This window comes from Gossypium hirsutum, chromosome A12 (genome assembly GCF_007990345.1).
Source record: "Gossypium hirsutum isolate 1008001.06 chromosome A12, Gossypium_hirsutum_v2.1, whole genome shotgun sequence".
Classification (NCBI taxonomy): Eukaryota; Viridiplantae; Streptophyta; class Magnoliopsida; order Malvales; family Malvaceae; genus Gossypium; species Gossypium hirsutum.
The window spans coordinates 13,327,854-13,345,293 of record NC_053435.1 but is presented as its reverse complement, the minus strand read 5'-3'; the positions used below and the strand labels follow the sequence as shown (position 1 = coordinate 13,345,293).

Here is a 17,440-nt window from a genome sequence, read left to right as displayed (position 1 = left end):
CCTAAATAACCTATTTGGAAGGGCAAAAAGCAAAACTCTTAAATAACTAAACCTAATGTTAGAAACAGATGAGAATAATAATAAAAAAAGTGAACAATGAAGTGAACTAATTAATAATTTTTATACGAATCTAACACAGTAACAAATATAACCATAAGAAAAAATAACTAAAATAAATGCTAATAAATAATAACTAATAATAAGAATTAAGAAACTAAAGAAATGAGTAATAAGTAAAATAGAATAAATAGTAATAAATAATAAATAATAATAATAGGTTAGAGGAGAAAGGGTACACCGACTAAACGGTGGTCAGAGGTGTGGAGGCGCTGTCGGCATTTAAAGGGCCGGGTCATTATTAGGGGAACGGGGGGCACGGACGTAGGTGTGAGGGTGGACAGCGTGGGGGGTCGTTGGCAGTGGTGGGTCGTCAGTGGAGAAGTGAAAAACGTGAGAGGGAAAAATAGGAAATGAGGGGAAAGAAAGAAAAAGAAAGGGAAGGGAACAAAAGAAGAAAAGATGGGAAAGATGGTGGCCGGTCGGTGGGGGTAAAAGCTGCGGTGGCTGGGGGTTGAAGAAGAGAGGAAAAAGACAAAGTAAGAGAAAGAAGAAAAGAGGGGTTAGGGTTTAAAAGGGGCAGGGTCGTGTGAGGCTGGTGTTGGGCTACACGGCCGTGTCACACGCCTATGTGGCTCGAGTATTGCCCGCGTGCCTCGCGAAAATTTAATGACCATTCGTCACATGGCCTGATCCGCTCCCGTGTGTCCAAGCTATGTACTACGTTATTCGTTTCTCCCACGCCCGTGTGCCTTACCTATGTAACTCACCGACTTGTTTGAAATTCAAAAAAAAAAAGCTCTATGTTTCACACGGCCTATGACACACCTGTGTGTCTAGGCCGTGTGGTCCATACGGCTGTGTCACACGCCCGTGTGGCTCTATTTAGCCGTGTGTATGTAGATTTCGGAAAATTTTAGCCCTGTTTCCACACAGCCAAAGACACGCCCGTGTTTCCAGGCCGTGTGGGTTACTATAACTGTATAAAAACATGAAAAATAGATAAAATAAATGTGTTAGTGGTGTTAGTGCTCAGGTTGCCTCCCGAGAAGCGCTTATTTATAGTCTAAGCTCGACTTACCTCATATTTGCACGGTCATGGTGGTTCGAGGAGTTGAAACTCCTCATTCCTGCTATCAATCTTATCAAAATAAGGTTGTAGATGAGTACTATTTATCTTAAAAGTGCCAGATTTGGAATAAGTTACCTCAACTGTACCGTATAGAAAAACGTTGAGTACCGTAAAAGGGATTTCTCCATTAGGTTCAGAAGTGGCAACACGAGGGTCTGCTTCATCTAACAGTACTTTGTCTCCAACCTTAAGTTGATTCGATTCACCTTTAAGTTTATTATGACTGTAACGCCCCCACGCCCGAGACCATCGCCGGACTCGAGTATGAGGTGTTACTAAGCTTAGTTTAACATTTTTTTAGAACTTTGGATTATTGTTTCTACATTCACAGCTTTTAAGCTACTTGCGTCACAGTCACAAGAAAAATCATATCTCGAGTTACGAAACTCGAAATTAAGATCCGTAAATTTTCCCTGAATCTAGACTCATATACCTATCTACTAATTTTCTTCTAGAATTTTTGGTTGGGCCAATTAGTACAGTTTATTAGTTAAATTTACCCCTGTTTCAGGACTCGACTGGTCTGACCTCTATTTACTACGAACCACATTTCTCTCTGTAAAAAATTCATATGACTATGAGATTTGTTTCTACTAAAACTAGACTCAATAAGGATTCTGAGGATATAAAATACACCACCTAATTATATCTTTACAATTTATGGTGAATTTATAAAGTTGGAATAGGGGATTCAAAAACTGCTATGACTCTGTTTCACTAAAATTCAAATATCTTCTAACATATAATTCCTTTACTTGTTTCATTTGTTTCATGTGAAACTAGACATAATAAGCTTAAATTTGATATGTAGTTCATCACCAAATTCAATTTCTATGATTTTGAGTAAATTTTCAAACTCGCATCAGTGTTGCTGCAGTATTCTGTTTATGGCAAATTTCATCCTTTTTATGAGTTTTTATGCACTAAGTATCTTAATAGTTTTCCTTAACATCAAACATAATCTAAACTTACTATTTTCATAATTTATCATTATCAAATATTTTCTCAACCATTCTGTCACCATATCATAAAATCATTTACACAAAATAAGTATATTGCTATACATGCCATACTTAAATTTACAAGCCATTTACCAAAAATCTTCCGGATAGTGTGACTGAGCCTTCGACCTATCCCGACTCCTGAACTGGCTTGTCCAAAACTACAATGAGTAAGAAGGAGGGAGTAAGCATAAATGCTTAGTAAGTTCATATGTAAATAATAAATAACATAACAAACAATCAAACTAATCAACATTAGCATATATCATCAACACACTTATCACATTTTTTAATCATTTTTCATCGTCTTATTACCTTATCGTGGTTGTAATCAACACTCAACCCGAGGGTTAAATACATACCTGTCCAAAATATCCATTTCTCATCACTTACCAATACGTCTCTTTTCATCTCGAGTATTCCTCCATTTGAGTAAAACTTTACCCGTTGAACACATCGGAATATAATTCGGATACATGGATAACTTGCACATAAGTGCCATATATTCAATCAAGCAATCATGTAACCCGCCCATAAGCGAACTCGGACTCAACTCAACGAGTTCGGATGCCTAGTTACATTTCACGAGCTCGGACTCAACTCAACGAGTTCGGACATTCGCATCCATAAGTGAACTCGGACTCAACTCAACGAGTTCGGATGCTCAACCATCCTAGTGACATGTCACTTGTATCCTAATCTATTCCTAAGGTTCAAACGGGATTTTTCTCGAACACTTATCCTTGCCGTCTTCCGTAGAATGCCGAAGTCAATACTCGGTAACAATTATATTTAACAAGTAGCTCACATAATTTACATATTATTTAAAATTAACCACAAAGCATACATTTCATAATAAAATTCAGCATAACATATAATTAACATCAATAACTTAAAAATAACAATTATGCTACTTTATTTACACATGAACTTACCTTGGTACCAAAATACAAAGATTTTGCAATTTAGTCCACAATCTTTTCTTTTCCTCGATTGAGGTCGATTCCACGTCTTTCTTGATCTAAAATAACACATTTAGCTCATTTAATACTCACATTATCAAATTAATCCTTAACTCAAATTTTGGCAAAATTACAATTTTGCCCCTAAACTTTTGCATATTTACATTTTTGCCCCTAGGCTCGGGATTAAACTTTATTCCTTATTCTTATGTTTTACAACATGCTGATCACTTTTCTCTTCTATGGCAACATCAAATTCTCACTCTAACATGTACTTATGACTATTAGGTATTTTTACCGATTAAGCCCTTTTACTCGTTTTCGCTCAAAACCGAGTAGCACAAGTTGTCTAACATAATTTAAAACCCCATATTCTATCATAAAACATTAAAATACACAAATTTCACCTATGGGTATTTTTCCAAATATAAACCCTAGGTTGAATTATTGCTAACATAAGCTTAATCGAGCTACCGGGATTCCAAAAACGTAAAGAACATTAAAAACGGGGCTTGGAATCACTTACTATGGAGCTTGGAAGCTTCAAACAAACCCTAGCTATGGAGAACCCTTGAAATTTCGGCCTAATGAAGAAGATGGACAAAAATTGGCTTTTAATTTTGTTTTTAATTCATTTTAATAACTAAATGACCAAAATACCCTTACTACTAAACTTTCCAAAAATTCCTTCCATGTCCTAATTTTGTCCATGAACTTAAAATTGGTCAAATTGCTATTTAAGACCTCCTCATTAATATTCTAAAACAATTTCATACTAAAAATTTCTAGAATGCAAATTTTGCAACTTATTCGATTTAGTCCCTACTTTCAATTTAAGCACTTTAGGCATAGAATTTCATCACAAAATTTTCACACAATCATGCAATCATATCATAATCATCAAAATAATTATAAAATAATTATTTCTATCTTGGATTTGTGGTCACGAAACCACTATTCTGATTAGGCCCTAATTCGGGATATTACAATGACACTGCTTTAGTTTATCGTGTTTTCTTCGTTTCTCCTTTACTGTTGTTCTTCATTCATCTAGTTCCTTAATTTGTAATGTTCGTTCGTCATGGATGATCCCACTGTTGGTAATAGATCGTGGCTTGTTTATGTTTTTCTGAAGTATTTCCTACAAAAAAGGTTGAACCATATGATTAGTCTCATTAACATGTTTTATAGAATCATCTTCATGACTTGCTGTCTTGACCGAATCACGAGCTTGGAGCGTGATCGTATCTTCTCCTACACGAAGTGTGAGTTCACCTGTACCAACATCAATGATAGTTCTAGCAGTTGCTAAAAAGGGGTGTCCTAGGATTAAAGGGACATAACTATCCTCCTCTATGTCTAGAACAATAAAATCAATTGGGAATATGAATTTACCAATTTTTACGAGCACATCTTCAACAATACCCCTAGGAAATCTAATGGTTTTATCTGCTAATTGAATGCTCATCCTAGTTTGTTTGGGTTTCCCAAGACCTAGCTGTTTAAATATTTTATAGGGCATAATATTAATGCTTGCCCCTAAATCAGCCAAAGCATTGTTAACATTCAAACTACCAATTAAGTAAGGAATCATAAAACTCCCTAGATCTTTCAACTTGTTGGGTAGCTTATTCTGTAGAATAGCTGAGCAAATTGCGTTTAATTTCACATGCAACACATCATCTAACTTCCGTTTATTAGCCAAGAGCTCCATTAAAAATTTCACTGCGTTTGGCATCTGCAAAAGAGCTTCAATAAAAGGTAAGTTGATATGTAATGTTTTTAATAATTTAAGGAATTTACCAAATTTTTCGTTCGTGTGATCTTTCCTTGTCGTATTGGGGTATGGCATACAAGGTTTATACTCTTTGCTTACATCAACCTTACCGTTATCTACCATATTGTCTTGCCTCGGTTTCGGTTCATCTTCAACTAACCATTTATCATTGTGCACAGTAATGGCATAAAGTTGCTCCCTTGGGTTAGTTTCTGTGTTGCTGGGCATGCTACCTTGTGGTCGTTCAGAAATCAACTTAGCGAGCTGTCCTATTTGAGTTTCGAGTCCTTGAATTGATACTTGTTGATTATTAAGTGTTGTTTCTGTAACAGTCCGATTTAGACCCTAGTCGGAACAGTGGTTTTGAGACCACGTAATCAATTCTGAAAAATATTTTAATATTATTTTCTGTGTCTGTTATATGTGAATTTATATCTGCGAAGTCTCTGTGATTTAATTTATCTGTTTCTGTGCTTAATTATGAAAAATGATTAAATCGCGTAAAATGCAAAAGTTGAATGCTAATCATTAATGGGGTTAATTGGTCTTGGCTTTTAAAATAAGGGACCCTACATGGTAATTATGCCATTGATAAGGGTAATGGACATTGATGGACATATGGTAGGTGAATTTTAATGTTTATAACTAAAGGGCAATATGGTAATTGGTGTAATAAGTTAAATTTAATAAAATAAAGGTTATTGCATGTTTATTTTCTCATCATCTTCCACCGATTATAGAGAAAAGAAATAGCCATTGAAGCTTTATGATATTCGGCTATTGCATAATTAATTAGGTGAGTTTATTTTGCTCGATTTTTGATAATTTCTATGTTTTTGTGATTGTTACTTCGTGTTCTTCAAAACCCATATCTGAATTTCTGTTTCTGTTGAAGATTATGAAATGTTCCATTGATGATTATATGAGCTTTGTAATGTTTTTATATGGATTATGAAAGATATATGTGAGATTGTCATACTTTGTTCTTGAATTTTTTATGGAATAGAGCTATTTGGGCTAATTTGTGAAAATGAGGTTATGAATGACTAAATTGTGAATTAAATATGTTATTTGAGCTTGTATGGAAGCTATGTATATTCGGCCAAGCTATAGTCTTGGTGAATTTTGCATATTTGTGATTTTGTGAAAAATGGACTAAATTGTCAATGTGTGAAAATTATGGGTTAAAATGCAAAGTGCCCTAAATATGTGTTCATGGATTATTTTGAATGAAATGAATGATTGAATGGTTGAATTTGAATTGTAATAGACCAAGAACAAAGAAAATCGGACTTAGATCGAGGGAAGTCCAAAATAGTTGAATAGTCGACTTGTTTTCGTTCGAAATTCGTACGAGGTAAGTCAAATTACAATTACGTATTAAATTGACTAAATTCTACGCATACAAACTGTAATCTGTATTGGATGGCCTTGAGAGACTGATGAATAAATTTTGAGTAAACTCTGATAATATGTTAGTATCTGAAAAACTCTGTATGTTTCTAAAAGAACGTTGACATAGATCTGAGATATAGTGTAAGACCGTGTCTGGGACACAGGCCTCAATTTGAGATTTACGTGTAAGACCATGTCTAGTACATCGGCATCGTATCTGAATTCGGGTAAGACTCTATCTGGGACAAAGGCATCTGAATTACATGTAAGACCACGTCTGAGACGTCGGTATTGTACCTGTATATGAGTATCTGTATCGTTTCTGAACCGTCTGATGATAGAGTATGACATATAAGAATGAATATATGAAATGTATAGTCTATACAGGTATGTTTGTATCGTACTAAATTTTTGAATATGAAAGACTCTGTTTCTGTGAGATAATCAATGTGAAATATGTATGAAATTATGGAAATGAAACATGACACGTATAGAAAATGAGCATGGTTAGGCTCATGAACTATTCTGTGAAATGGCTATGAATTCTTGTTGTTGATTTTTACTTTATATACTTTAATAGTTAGACCAATTGTATTTAGCTTACTAAGCTCTTTGTAGCTTATTCTGTATAATTTCTGTCTGTTTTTCAGTTATCGTAGCTACTAAAGACTCAGGGATAGTTGAGGATTGTCACCACACTATCGAACTCATTTTGGTATGTATATATGTTATGCCATGAGAGTTGGCTAACAAATGATATGTTTGGGCTTAGTTTTGGTATGGATTTGAATAAGTTATTGAATGATGATGATTTAGTTATAGTAAATCATGTTTTGAGCATGAAATTAGATGAAAATTTAGGTATAAATGTTGTTTAATGTTACTTGTAGGATTGACCCAAAAAAGGGTGGCTAGTTGGCTTAAACCAAGCCTGCATTATACCACATGGCCAAGGCATAGGGGCGTGCCTTGTGGTCGTGTATTCAAAGCAGTAACCCCTTAAGACCACATGGTTAAGACACATGGGGGTGTCATATGGCCGTGGGCTTAAGTCATTAGCTAGCTAAGTATCACACGGCCATAGCACACGGGCGTGTCTGTTGGCCGTGGGTGAAAGTTAGTATATATACTCTGTTTTGGCACGGCCATAGCGCATGGGCATGTCTGGTGCCCGTGTAAGACATACGGCCTAGTCACACGGGCGTGTGATTTCAACAGCATTGAAAAATTTCTCTAAGTTCTGAAAATTTTGAATGTGTTTGGTTTAGTCTTGACCTTTTCTAAAAGTATGTCTTAGGTCTTGGAGATCTCCATAATGGATAAATTGTTAATTTGCTTCTGCATTAATAATATGTGATATCTGTGATTCTGTATTGATCTATAAAGTTCTGTCTGTCTGATAATGCCTCTTACCTATTCCGGCGACGATTACGGGATAGGAGTGTTACAGTTTCGGTATTCTGAAAACGAGTTTCTGACACCAAGATCAATTTTGTGAGCATCTCTTCAAGGTTTGGGTTCTTCTCTTATTGGTAAGGTGGTTGTTGAAAACCTGGAGGATGTTGTGGTTTTTGATTTCCTTGACCACCCCACGAGAAATTGGGATGGTTTCTCCAACCTACATTATAAGTGTTACTATACAGGTTATTTTGAGGTCTAGAATTATTACCCATATAGTGGACTTGTTCCTCCTCGGTGCCAGGGTTGAAGGATGGATAATCTGTGTTGTGATCTCCTCCTCCATTTGAATCATACCACATCACTGGATGTACCTGAGTAGAACCATACAACCATTTATCTTTTTTATTTAAAAGTTCTACTTGGTTAGATAACATAGTGACCGCGTAGAGGTTGAAGACACCAGCTGCTTTTGTCGGCTTCGTTCTCATGACTTGCCACTAATAATTATTCAGTGACATCTCTTCAATAAATCCGTAAGCCTCTTCAGGTGTTTTGTTGTTTAAAGTTCCACCGACGACTGCATCGATCAGTTGTCTTGTTAAGGGGTTCACATCATTGTAAAAAGTTTGAACCTGCAGCCATAGAGGTAACCCATGGTGAGGGCACCTTCTCAATAGATCATTGTATCTCTCCAGTGCATCATAAAGAGTTTCTAAATCCATCTGCACAAAAGAAGAGATATCATTCCTCAATTTTGCCGTTTTGGCTGGCAGAAAGTATTTGAACAAAATTTTTTTAGTCATTTGTTCCCAAGTAGTGATAAACCCTCGTGGTAAAGAGTTCAACTACTGTTTAGCCTTATTCCTTAATGAAAAGGGAAATAACCGAAGGCGAATGGCACCGTTAAAAACTCCATTGAACTTAAAAGTGTCGTAGAATTCTAAAAAATTTGCTAAATGAGTGTTTGGGTCCTCATCCTGCAAACCATCAAACTGAACACACTATTGTATCATTTGAATCGTGTTAGGTTTTAGTTCAAAATTATTTGCAGCAACAGCAGGTTTAACTATACTCAATTCAGTTCCTGTTAAAGTAGATTTAGCATAATCATACATAGTATGAGGAGCAGGATTCTGATTTACTAGGTTTACGACGACCACGGGAGGCAGCAGATTATTTCTATTTTCAGCCATCTCTTCGGTGTTATTGGTGTCGTCCTCATGCCCTTCTTCTATGTATTGTAAGCTTCGCCTTATTTCTCTTCGGTTTCTGCGAGCTGTGCTCTCGATTTCACTGTCAAAAAGCAAAGGTCTTGACGGGTTCCTTCTAGTCATAAACGGTCAAAAATCTGCCAGAAGTGAAGAAAGAAAAATTAGTAAAAAAAACAAAATTAAATTGTAATAAATAAAGAATGGATAAAGTAATAAAAAAATAAGTGTTCCTAATATCTTAGTCCCCGGCAACGGCACCAAACACTTGATGGTCGCTAAACTAACTAAAAATTCGACTAAGGCAAGCACACCTATCGAACAGTAGTATAGTTATGGTGAGACCGGAAATATCGTATCCACAAGGACTAAAAGTACTAGTAATTACTATCTTTTTATTATCTAGCCTAACAATTAAAAGAATGTTTTAACTAAGACTAATTATCTAATTAACTAAGATCACGACAGAGATGAAAGTTGAAAAATACTGTTTAGAAAATCGATGGAGAAGACAATACCCAAGGAAGAATCCGCCTAGACTTCACTTATCACTTCTGAGTTAGACGATTTATTCACTTGACTTAATCTGTAGAAATCCCTGACTTATGTTAATATTGCTTTCGAGACTAAGAACAACTGACTCTAGGTTGATTAATTGAAATTCTTTCTAATTAAAACTCCTATTATCGCATAACTCGATCTATGGATTCCTTTATTAGATTTGACTCTAATCTGGGAGATTTATGTCGTCATATCTCTAGGATTGCATGTAACTCCGCTTAATTATTGAAGATTTACTCTTAAACAGGGACTTTTTCTCCACTGAATAAGTACATCAAAACCTGAATGAATATCCTGGAATATTAAAGCAAGGATTAAAACTCACAATTAAGAATAAGAACAAGTATTTATCATATAATTCAAATAGTAATAAGATCCGTCTTAGGTTTCAACTTCCCTAGGTATTTAAAGAATTTAGTTCATAATAATAAAGGAAAACATCTCAAAATTGGGAAGACAACAAAACATAAAGAAACCCAAAGAACTTCTAAGGAAATTGAATGGAGATCTTCAGTCTTGAAGGAGATCCTGCTTCTGAGCTGATTCCGATGGCTATTCTTCTAGTCTTTTCTGCCTTCTACTCTATGTGTCCCCCTTTAATCCTCTTCTAGGGTGTTTATATAGACTTTGAAATGCCTCAAAACCCTCAAAATTAGCCTTTTTCGAGTAGAATTAGACTTGGGCTCGACAGGGACACGGTTGTGTGCCACGTCCGTGCAAAAGTTCTCAGGCTGTGTGCAATTTCGACTTGGTTTAATGTCGACACAGCCATGACAAACGAGCGTGTGGCCTACCCATGTGTCACACACGGGCATATGGATTACCCGTGTAGAAGTGCCGAGGCCGTGTGAAGCACTGAATTAGGCCCAATTTGTCCGTTTTTGGCTCGTTTCTTGCTCTTTTTGCTATCCTAAGCTCTCCTGAGTATAAAACATGAAATTAAAGGATTAGGAGAATCAAATTTATCAACTCTTATGATAATTCATCCAAAAATATACCAAGCATGGGATAAAAATATGTATATATTATGGTTTATCAAGGATATAGCCCAACCAATAAATTAATCCTCATTTGCTAGCTTAGTGATACACTTTGCATCTCAATTCCATATATTGAATAATTCATTTTGTTTTCATAGTACCATAGGGCGCCTAGGACTCTTAATTTGTAACACAAATGTTCTTTTATATGCTTTTTATATGTCTAATTCTTGTTATCCATCATATTGATATGCCCTCAGGATTTTACATTCTAATTTCAAGTATCAAGCATATCGATCTATTTTTTATAATATTATTCTCATATAAATTTCATATTCAAAGTATATGTATCTATAAAACACTATGTATTTTAACCACATTACATTAATATTTTAGCCCTTATTAACCAGGCATGGACTAAAAGACGGATACGCAGATTATTTCACTATCAAACCAATATACACTCACAGACACTCAATGTTGAGGAACTAATAATACATTTCCACAAACACCCAATGCTCAAGAGAAACTATCGATATGTTCTCACGGACACCCAGTGTTCTAGAGAACTAGGGGTGTTCAAATTTCAGTTAAAATCATATTAACAGACCAAACATGTCTAATTCGATTAATCGTCTGGTTAACTGATCTAATTTGGTCGGAGGTCGATTAATAATTTTTTGGAAGTTCGGTTATCAGTTAATTCGGTTCAAAAATTGAGTAATTAACCGAATTAACCAAACTTAATAATAAATAATACAAATTATATGTAATTTTAATTCGATTAATTCGGTCAAATGAATATTATCAATTTATTTATTTTATATTTGTTTTAACCAAAAAAATAAAAAAAACAAATAAATTTTGGTTAATTTGGTTAACCGACCAAATTAACTGAAATATTTCGGTTCGATTAATTTTTTTGTTCAATTAATGATTAAAGGATTAAAAAGTTCGGTTATTTCGATTAATATAGTTCGGTTAAGTTAACCATTTGAACACCCATATAGAGAACTATCTAATAAAAATCTACTCGGTGTTAAGTGGTATGTTCCCACGAACACCTTGTATCCTGGAAAATTATCGAAATGATATACACCTGTAGTAAAAATAACTCCGATAAAATGAATCCTATAACATATCAACTATACTCGTAATTCTATCCAATCAATTTCCTAATCCCATTTCAATATGAAAAATATTTTTACAAAAATATAAGTAAATAAAATTACTTTTATTTTTAAATATTAAAAAAATAATTTCGGAAGGCGAAAAAATATTGTTAGTAAGTATAAGCATGCAGCCCCCAAACTCGTTGAATTTGATAATAATTTAGTCAAACAACTATTATGAGAAATATATATCTAGCCCCCAGACTTCTGTAAGAATCACAAATTAATCCTGCCGCCAACATCGAAAGACGGAGGGACCAAGATGAATATTGAAAAACTTGTAATAATTTTATGCCATGAATATACTACTTTGCATTATGGCCTTGTAAAAATATATATTTACGAATAAATAAATAAACAAATAAAAAAAATCAGCCACGTTCTTTTTCTTTTCATTCTAATTATTTCTGATTTTTACGAGATTTCACTTTTCAGAACTTCCCCTTTTCTTCTAACTTAGGAAGCCCAATCGCTAAACGCCGGCGAACAGAAACTCCGGTAAGCTTTCCGTTTCTTCTCTGACATCGAACCGAGCCAAGGGTATATTCCCTTTTCTGTTGTTGTGATTTGATTTTATCATTTAATTAGAAACTTCTTTTACTTTTTGTAATTTGATTTTACATTTGTAGTTTCCTTTTGATTCAGTTCATGTGAAATTGTCTGAAGTTTGCGGTTGGATTTCAAATTCGTTCAGTTTTGCGGTTATACTTTCATTTTTGTTGATTTTTGGACTAAAACTAATGAAAATCACTAAATTGGTCAATCACATTAACAAATTGTTCCATGAAATATTCTAATCCTGTTAATTTTTATTTATTTATAAATCAATGAAATGGAATGTGCAGTAGCAAAATTCCATATTTAAATAGAGTGAAAGTAAAAATTTGACTCTAATCAGAAGTACCAAATTCCTCAACGATGAACAGTTTCAAATCAGTAAGCCTTGGCAAGCAATTTTTTGTATTAGACTTTATACTTGATGCACGGGATGGAATTTAAATATGGATTTGGGAAATGGAATAATGGGATTTCTTTTGTCAATGTTTAAATCTTCAATAATGGCATAATGGGATTGAAGATAGAGATGAGACAAAATTTATGCTGGGAAGTGACAAAATTGAGGGCTATATTAGTGTGGGTGTGCTTTTGTTTCACAAATGAAGATTTTTTTTTTATTTGAAATTCTATTTTTAGTTTTATAATTTTGTTTTGCCATTTGAGTTTGACTTACTTTGATATATGAATCCAGCTTCTGGCCCTAACGCATTTTTATTTGATTGCATCATTGTACTGATAGTTTCTACATTCTAGTCTTCTTTTCTTTGTCTGCAGGACCTTCAAGTTTTGGCATCATTAACAGCAAATTCCATTAATCTGTCTGAAGTCTGAACGTATTCAGTATGAAGTTCTTAGAATACACTCCGCTTGACCGGTAATTTTCAATTATCCATCTGAACATATTCTGTATGAAGTTCTTAGAGTATACTCTGCGTGACTGGTAATTTTCAATTATTAGAAAATGGAATGGTAACAAATTTTCCTCACCCTTCTTAGATTCATGATCTTTGTCTGCCTTTTGATTTAAAGTCTGACTTAATTTGTATCTTATTTTATAGAATAAATGATTTCTTGAGTGAATTAAACCTCGGTGAGCGTACCATCAAAGGAAGACTTGAAGCATACTCTTGTAAGTTCAACTACATAAGTTGTCCCAAACATTTGGAGATGTTGGTTCAAACTCAATTTTTTCATACTTCTAGGCAAACACACAGGAACAGATAAAAAACTATCTCTCAGTTTGGAGAATGAGGTTTGAGAACATTCAACATATCATGTTTTTGGCTCCATTTTCTTTAGAATTTTGGTTTCTGATGCTTGTTTCATATCAGATCCTTGACTATCTTGGGAAATCCTCAGATACTGACTCCTCCTCACCAGTTGAATTCCTGTTGAGTAGATCAAGGTTGTAAATATTATATTCAGTTTTAGGTAGTTTGATTTATGTTCATTCATGACTTTTGACCAGATTTTTATTGTGCATTTCAGTCGGAAGACATTGATTTATCTGGTGCTTACCCTCTATCACATGTATCCTGATTATGACTTAAGGTATCTCTGTATATGTTTCATCAGCACATTTTCATTTCAAAGAGAGTTTAAAAGGAGGATTATGGGGTAATGCCACTGTCAGCTTATTTGGCGACTTGACAACCCACTATATAATCCTCCTTTTATTGCAATGGGAGTGTTGTCAAAAGGTTTTGACAGACAGTTCAGCATACTGTCGCTCTTGGAGGAGCTGAGAGTTCAATTCTCTCCATTTCCCAAATCTAATTCTTCTGGTTATACGGGTTTGATTGTGTCTGATTCAAGTCTTATTTGTTCTATTGAATGCTTTATACTGACATTCATGTGTGTCTTATATGGTTCTCTTATATTATGATATTGCATGTGCTGATGTGGTTCCAGTGCAGTTAAAGCACACCAGTTCTTAACAGAGGAAAGCTGGGATACCTTTAAACAGATTTTTGATACCAACATGCTTGAAGCGTCAAAGGTATTGGCATAAGTATTCATTTATTCTCTTGACATTGGATATCAAAAGATTATTGGGCACATTTGTGAGAGAAGGAATATGCATTTCCTCTAAAATTAACTTGCAGATACTCTTGTTGTACTCTCCTATCTCCTGTTCTTGTGGTATTTATGCTGGTCATGAATATAACTTAAGTGATTTTAGTCTAGAATTTGCATGTTCATCAGTTTTTTTGGGAGTTAATCAGACTCATGAAACTTTGGGCCAATGGTGTGTTGTGCTCATGTCATTCGGGGTGAAAAAGAGATGGATTTGGGGGAAGATGCTGATGCTGTTGATGGTGGTTTGTAGTATGTGAGAAGAGCGATAACTAGTATTCATTCAATTGTGGTATGTTTTATCCTTAAATAAGTCACTGTGCCTGGCATTTAAGTTTCCTGCTTCACATCATTGACAGGAATGGATCGAGGCATATGGGGGCAGTTCACTCCTCGAAACGATTTATAAGCCTCTAGATGAGGTGAGTATAAGTTCGAAATGACTAAATGCAAGTCTCAGCAGCTGGAAATTTTAAATACCCGGTTATGCAGGTTGTGAAACTCTCGGAGTGCGAAATTTATAGTTATAATCCAGACTCTGATGCAGATCCCTTTCTGGAGAAAGGGGCAATGTAAGTGTGTATTATATTAATACTTTAGTGAGTTGTCAGTGGGCCATGATTGTTCAGTAACTGTTGTGGAGTTATATTTTCAGATGGTCATTCAGTTTCTTCTTCTACAATAGGAAACTAAAGCGTGTAGTGAGTTCAAGCTTTTGCTGCTTAAGGTGGGTCTAATTGTATTCTGTGATATTTATAGTTATGTACAAGCTTCATGATTATCTTTAAGCCTCATTACCATATATTGTCTCTTGCAGTCACTTGGTGGCTGATGGTTTTGCTGCTGACAACTTGTGTTACGAGGAAGATGGTGAAATATTTGATAACATGGATATATGATCACTTACATACTGCTTGTACAATGTGTCAATACCTTTTGACATCAGGCTGCACTTAGTTATGTTCTGTAGCATATTTTCTACTTTGCTGTGTATATGTAGTTTATGTTACCCAGACTCAGATGCGTTCTACCTGAATATGTTGTCTTTAAGTGTTTTCTTATGTTTGGAGGATTACGTCTCTCTATATCAATGGTAGAACAGGACCAATGTCGGGCGTGGTATTTTAAGAAAATAAAGAATCCCAAGCAACATAGCATGTTATGCTATGTAATGTGAGTCAAATTTGAGTTTAGGTAGGTGAAGATGTGGAAGACATTTCTTACATACTCTTCGCTCCTTTGTTAGATATGATAAATCTTTTTTTCTAAAATTTGGAACAGTAGCTGATTGTTGTTGGCTTTTGGCAGGAGGATGTGGGTTGAGCACATTTATTCTTCTATTTAAGGGTGGCAAGAGGTTATAAGTAATTTTAGGCATTATATAAAAATATATATATAGTTTACCTCCTTGCCATCTTAACATTTTGTGATACTCAATGCATTATGAGAACGTTGAACAGGCAGCATATAGTGAGATACTAATACCACAGGTTAAGTATATGTGGACATCATTGATACAGATATTCAAGGATACATCGCATAAGCCACATGACACATTCGTCCATGATTTTGGAGATTACTTCATCAGGTGTAAGCCCAAACTGATCTGCAAATATCATAAAGGAGCCTTCCTCGGGTGTTAGGACACAGTTCAGCAGCAGAGGAATCAACCAGCTGGAAATTACATGTATTATATATAAACAACATATTATGGTTCTGATATACACTCGTTAATATATTATCCCAAGCATTAAAAAAGCCCCAAACTTGCCAAATCGCTGCTTTACCTCAGGACCGTTGAGATTAATGTCCTTCAAGGACTCCATCGCCCGATTGTTCCATTCAGTGCTTCAACCCATATTAGTTCTGAAAACAGTAATCTAGATGCAAATTTTTTACTAGATTTAATTTTAAAAATTCTAGTTTCAATCTATTTGGAAAGGTTATAAAGTAATAGTTGGCCAGAAATAATCCCCTTTTGGAAACAATCTTTTTATACTACTTGTCACGATACATATATTTGTGTATATGATAGTTGACCAACATGCATAAAAATTTATGTAACAAATATCTTTATCGGAAAGTTATGTAAGAATCAAATGATGCTTTACTTGAAATGGTAATGTTAAAAGATTCAAAATTTATGATTCAAATTTTACTGTGTAATTTTTTTTTGATTTATAAAAATATAAAAAGATAAATACATGCTAATAATAATAATTTAACTTACTTTGTAAAAAGAATTATTTTTTAATTATTTTTCAATTGAGTTAGTGTCTGATTAACTCGTGGCATAAACTCGATCAAGATATACTAGAGACAATTGGTTGTGATTTCTTAAAATTGGATTGTCAGCGCCAAAATTTACACCCTAAAAAAGAGAGCAAATTTTAGGCTAATAAGTCTAAAAGCCCTTAAGAAAAATTAAACAAATAAACAATTAGACCTCTTGTCTTAATTCGCATTAGATTGAGCCCTTAACATTTCATTAACGGAAGTCATCTTTGACCACATTGACTGTCAAAATCAGTTGACGTCACAAATAGAATCTATGAGATGATGATATGTGGCCACAAAAAATTTAATTTTCATTTTTAAATGAAAATTGTTGGGATTGGAGCCGTCCAGTGCTGGTGTTTAAACAACCTATTTAAACAACTACCCAAACAGACTTTCAAGACATTGTAAGTGTTATTAGATGATGGCATTTTTTACTTGGAACTACATAATTGTTTTCTCCTTAAGCATAAGAATATCATGATGAGTTTTATTTTATTTTAAACTATAATAGCTCGATTTTCAATGGTGTAAGAAACAGTGGTTTTGGGACCACAACTCCGACAAGAGAGTCAGTAAATATTATTAATTTAATGTTTATGAATATTTAGTAAAGTCATTTTAAATTTTAGTTAAGAAATTTAAATGTTTGAATCATTAATTAAGTAAATAGGACTAAACTGTAAAAGCTACAAAAGTAGAGTTCTATTAACTAATTGTATCTATCAACCAAGGAAAAGGGATTAGGTGGACTCAAAATGGTGATTACACCATATCAAAAAATGGCGGACGGTTGGGTCACCTACTTTAGATATTTGAGTGGTTAAAATTTTTCTTTTGATTAAAAATATGGTAATAAGTGGTATTAGGTGAGAAAAAGAAG

The 17,440-nt window shown here is 34.4% G+C and overlaps 1 protein-coding gene and 1 non-coding gene across 3 annotated transcripts; both read left to right on the top strand.

The window, feature by feature from the left end:
* Positions 1-8,373: 8,373 nt before the first annotated feature.
* Positions 8,374-8,480, top strand: LOC121211735 (small nucleolar RNA R71). The gene has a single exon (XR_005906953.1). It is a non-coding gene; the product is annotated as a small nucleolar RNA R71 (small nucleolar RNA).
* Positions 8,481-12,009: 3,529 nt separating this feature from the next.
* On the top strand, positions 12,010-15,463 carry LOC107935479 (repressor of RNA polymerase III transcription MAF1 homolog). Of its 2 annotated transcripts, none has more exons than XM_016868098.2 (11): positions 12,010-12,144; positions 12,958-13,078; positions 13,263-13,333; positions 13,407-13,456; positions 13,536-13,609; positions 13,693-13,755; positions 14,116-14,203; positions 14,640-14,702; positions 14,773-14,852; positions 14,936-15,007; positions 15,098-15,463. In XM_016868098.2, exons 2-11 carry the CDS (start codon positions 13,047-13,049, stop codon positions 15,177-15,179), a joined length of 675 nt encoding a protein of 224 aa, XP_016723587.1. In that variant the 5' UTR covers positions 12,010-12,144; positions 12,958-13,046; the 3' UTR covers positions 15,180-15,463. The 2 variants fall into 2 exon arrangements, with proteins under 2 accessions (XP_016723587.1, XP_016723596.1); XM_016868107.2 differs by having other exon boundaries at positions 12,026-12,144; positions 12,979-13,078.
* The last annotated feature ends 1,977 nt before the right edge of the window (positions 15,464-17,440 follow it).